At 58.5% G+C, this 5,126-nt stretch overlaps 1 protein-coding gene across 1 annotated transcript; it reads right to left on the bottom strand.

The window, feature by feature from the left end:
• Positions 1-899: 899 nt before the first annotated feature.
• On the bottom strand, positions 900-4,911 carry LOC144824872 (uncharacterized). Its single transcript, XM_078683847.1, has 2 exons — positions 4,595-4,911; positions 900-2,003 (listed from the first exon to the last, which is right to left on the bottom strand). Exons 1-2 carry the CDS (start codon positions 4,836-4,838, stop codon positions 1,033-1,035), a joined length of 1,215 nt encoding a protein of 404 aa, XP_078539973.1. The 5' UTR covers positions 4,839-4,911; the 3' UTR covers positions 900-1,032.
• Positions 4,912-5,126: the final 215 nt, after the last annotated feature.

Genomic DNA, 5,126 nt, shown 5'->3' with positions numbered 1-5,126 from the left:
CCCATCGGGAGACGGGGAGGGGAAGAACCGACCGGACACAGGTATATAGTGTGTTAAAGGCCGCTTTTATTGGAAACAGGTGCATCCTGAACATACCCCAAACCTTGGCCTTTGCCGCACAAAACTAGGCCTAACTAAATAAACACATATCTGCCAATCCCCCCACCCCCACCCCTAAACATTTCCCCAAACAACCTCATAAACCTCTTTATTATGTACACAAACGCCTGGCTCAATGTTTTATAACCTCTGCCCTATGTACACTCCCTCCCTTCTAACCAGTAAAGTTCCTTCCTCCTATCCTACCCCCCCCATTATAACTAGAGAAAGCGCCACTCGAAAGCCTTTACTACTTTCGACCCCCCCCCCTAGGACCTCTGCACCTTCGGATACCGTCTGACCCCTATCGCCCTGTCTACCGCCTCCTTCAACTGTACTACATAAAGTTCCATCCCGTACCTGGACAAATGTACCCCATCCTCTAAGAAGAAATATATGGCCCCATACTTTAACTCCGGATGTTCCATTCTGCCCAATCCCTCCTTCTCGCAAAAGGTCCTCATCTCTCTGTTGATCTTCCTCCTAGTTCTATCAATCGCCCCAGGTCTCACAGCCCCCCTCCAGCATCTCCTCGGAATGAACTCTGACCAGATAATGTGACACCCTGCCCACTGTCTCTTGATCTCCAACAGATCCCTCCGCAACTGCTTCACCAAAGCCAAACCCTTACATTGCACCAGGTCGTTCTCACCCAGATGTACCACTAAAACATCCGGGCACACCCCACTCCGAACAATGTTATTTAACACCGGCACCAACTCGTGCCAACGCATACCCCCTTTTCCTCTCCAATGGCACCTAAGCAACTGTTCGTCTAGTTCCAGGTTCAGATTCTTGCATTTCTCCCATTCGGCCTTTTCCGCTCTTTTAACAAAAGAATGTCCCACCACATAAATGGACACTGCCGCCACCGTAGGCCCCGCCACTGCACCTGAAAAGAGACACATGTAAGTACCAAGTCCGCACCCCTTCTCATTCCACCGCCACCCCTCGCAACCGGACGTACGTCTTAAAACAATCCGATTTCCAGCGCCCCAACCGCTTAATGTCCTCCTTCCCCCAACCCCGGCGCGCCGCCTCCGTCGCCGCCCCGATGCGGAAGGAATGTGTCCCGAAGTCTTTTGGATCCTCACCCATGGACCGCAGGGCGTGCCGCAGGACCCATAACAACTGCGCGGCCGTCACACGTCCCGCCTCACCCCTGTCAAAAACCTCCGTACCCGCCTCTGTTCCCCCGGCCGCTAACCGCCGTCCCCACTCCACTGGACACACCGCCTCCTTGTCCCCTGGCCCCAGTACCACCCACGTGCCCCTCTCCCTTTGATCGGTTTTGGAACGTCGCAGCCGCACGGCAACCTCCCTGCCCCTGAACTCCACGTCCCCCCACCTGACGCCCGCCTGCCCCTTCAAACCCACCAGCTCTGATACCCTAAAGGCCCCGAAGTACAACCACGACATCAATGTGGAAAACCGCACCGCCTCTTCCTGATCTCTACATACCACCGGCATTCGATTCAACAATCCCTCCAGCATCGCCTCCGTAATAGGCCGTCTCTGCCGCACCCGGGCCCCTTTCTCTCTCTCCCAACCTTCCAAAAGACGCCCTCCCAATTCCCCCGCCGAGGGAGCATAGCCCCACCAAAGTTTACCCATAAACGCCACTCCCGCCAGTTTGCCCGCAATAGTCACTCTCGCCAAACCTCTGTCCATCAATCCCAACATGAATTGCACCACCTGTTCCTCCCGACGCCACTTGTCCCGCTGCCTTACCGCTCCAAAACGCAGAAACTCCAACCAGGCCTGTTCATAACTCTTCCACGTAGACACCGCCACAGATGACCTCACCAATCGAACGACCCGCGCTCTCCCACTAACCACATCTCCTCCGGCACCTTCGTCTTGACCGCCTCCGCCTCCGTGGCTAGCCCATGGAATCTCCGCCACTGTTGACGAGACAAAGCATCAGCAATGTCATTGTCCACTCCTGGCACATGTTGTGCTCGAAACAAGATATTGTTCTCCAGGCACCTCAACACAAACACGCGCATCAACTTCAGCACCTGAGGTTCTCTCGCAGACTGCCGGTTCACTACCTGCACCACCGACATATTGTCCACCTTGAACAACACGCGCCTATGCGCCAACTCGCGCGCCCACACAGTCACAGCCACCACCAGCGGGAACAACTCCAAAAAAGCAATGCTTCTCCCCCCCGCTTGCCATCGCTCCGGCCACTGTTCCGCGCACCACCGACCCGCCCAGTATAGTCCAAAACCGCCGACTCCCGCCGCGTCCGACGACATTGTCACGTCCCACTCCCACTCCTCCGGCGGCGCCATGGGAACGCCGTTGAACCTCTCCAAGAAAGCCAACCACATGCACAGATCCTCTCGCGCGCCCGCCGGCAACCGTACGTGGTGATGAGGCATCGACAGCCCAGACAACGCCAATCCCAACCGTCGACAAAAAGTCCGCCCCGCCCGCACCACTCGGCACGCGAAATTCAGGTGCCCCAGCAAAACCTGTACCTCTCGCACCAACACCTTCCTTTTTGCCAACATGTCCCTCACCAGAACTACCATTGCCGACCTCTTGTCCTCCGGCAGGCGTGCTTCCATGGCCGCTGAGTCGAGCTCTATCCCGAGGAACGACAGCACCGTGCTGGGCCCTTGAGTCTTCTCTGGCGCCAAAGGCACCCCCAAATACTTCATTAAGTCCATAAAACTACACAGCTGCTGCTGGCAGTCCGTTGAACCAGGGGTACCCACCAGGAAGAAATCGTCCAGATAATGCGTAATCGCCTCAGAGCCAGTGCGCCAGGAAAAAGCCCACTGCAAGAAGGAACTGAATCGCTCGAACAAGGCACATGACACAGAGCACCCCATCGGAAGCGCTCTATCCACGAAAATCAACCCGTCCAGCTGTATTCCCAGCAACTGATGATCCTCCGGGTGAACCGGCAGCAACCTGAACGCCGATTTCACATCGCATTTTGCCATGAGCGCCCCTCGTCCCGCCGTCGTCACCAGTTTTCTCGCAACGTCCACGGACGAGTAGGACACCGACGCCAAGTCTGCCGATATAAAATCGTTCACCGACGCGCCCTCCGGCCACGAGAGATGTTGAATCAAGCGGAATTGACCCTGCTCTTTCTTCGGGACCACACCAATGGGCGAAATGATCAGATCCTCCAAAGGTGCCACCACAAAAGGTCCCGCCATCCTCCCCTCTCTCACCTCTTTAAAAAGCTTCTCCCGGACGATGCCCTTGTGCGCGTTCACAGACTTCAGGTTCTCCGCCCAACGAGCAATCCGCGGACCCTCGTACCCCAACCGGAAACCCTCCCTGAAACCTCGACGCAGCACCGACGCATCATCCGCCCGCGGATACACCTCCAAGAGTGGTTCCAACCGATCCAGCCTAACCGGAGTACGAGCCTTTTCCCAAGGTACTCGCCCCCCCTCTACCCCCCCCCTCCCCCTGCCGAGTCCGGGAGCCGGGAATTGACCCTGTGAGGGGCCTCCCCAAAGCCCCCAGCAGCGCGATTCAGGATGTCTTTTACCACACGAGGAGCACTCGTGCTTAAACTTGCACGTCTGCCGGAGACAGGAACCCCTGTTAAAGTCCCAACAGGGCCCCCCGCTCTGGAAGCTCCCGGCTCCCCCCGGCCCCACCCCCCCACGGGTGGGGCGAGCCGAAAAGGGCGTGGACGTCAGTGGCAAACCACTGGCCGTGTAAATCGTGCGGCCAAATTTCGCCCCACTCATTGTCTGCTGGTAAAGGTCCGCATCCAACTCCCCCCACTTCGCCTCCAGGTCCGACGCCATACGCGCCCGAAACTCTTCATCGTAATGCGACCACGCATTGCCACCGTAAGTCACTTGCGCCCTCCGTACCACGTCCATGTACTTGAAAAGCGCCACCGCCCGGTCAGGATACTTCTCGCAATAAACGCTCGCATAGATTAAGAATGCCGCTGACCAGTTCTCAATCGTGACCGGCACCCTCGGCCGCCGTGCCAATTCCTGTTCCTCCTCCTTCGACCCTTCTTTTGCCATCAACTCCCTGTGTAGTAACCTAAATATCTCAACATACTCCCCCTTCCAAATCTTTTCCCTGGTCGCCAAAGACAAATGCGCCCCCAACGGCTTCGCCACTCCCATGTACGGCAATTTCTTCACCAGAACGTCGCAGCTCTCTTTCCCCCCGACACTCGACGCAGCCGCTCCACCTGACCCCCCGGCCGTCCCCGCGATCCCCGCCGCCGCGCCCGCAACCGGGCCCTCGCCGCTCCCCGTCGCTCCACCACTCGCCGCCACTAACGCACCGGAGGACTCGCCCGACCCCGCCGAGCCGCAACTCGCTTCAGTACACACGCCGGCATCCATCACATACCTACCCTTCACCAGTCTCACCGTATCCCCACCCTCCGCATCCGTCCCCACTGACACGTGGTGTCCTCCAACACCACTACCCCCCGCCTTGCCTCCTTGAGGCGTGCCCAAGCCACTCCCCGACCCCGTACTGGTCTTACCTGGCGTCAAGGCTGGCGTCCTCACCGGATCCCGCCGCCTAACCAGATCCACAGGGGGGGCCGTCACTCGCGGCACCACTTGCCGGGGGCATTCCTGCAAAACACTGGCAACAACATTACAAACCTCCCCGTCCTCCCGCAACTCCCCGTCTTCCTCCGACTCCAACTCCGCACTCACTGCTTCCGCCACAATCCTACCAGGAGACACCCTACTCAACCCTGCTCTGGCCCTACACTCCGTCATCAAGGCCCCCAGATCTACACTCACTCTCCGTCTACCCTCATGTTGGTAAGCAGAAGAAACCGTTGCCTCGTTGCTCCATCCCCGTCCCCCGGCGGCCGGATTGACCCATCGGGAGGGGGGCGCTGGAGATCTGCTTTCCGTCCATCTTCGCTCCGACCACCCCAGGTCCCTCGTTGGAGCGCGACCGCCCGTACTAGGCAGAGCCGGCCCATCCACTCGGCGGGGTGGAGCCGCATGCTGCTCACCCGAGCCCCTCCCCCACTGCTCCTGCCAAGAGAAAAACGGGGA

The sequence above is a fragment of the Lissotriton helveticus genome, chromosome 3_1 (genome assembly GCF_964261635.1).
Source record: "Lissotriton helveticus chromosome 3_1, aLisHel1.1, whole genome shotgun sequence".
In the NCBI taxonomy this organism is placed as follows: Eukaryota; Metazoa; Chordata; class Amphibia; order Caudata; family Salamandridae; genus Lissotriton; species Lissotriton helveticus.
This window is presented reverse-complemented; position numbering and strand designations above follow the sequence as displayed.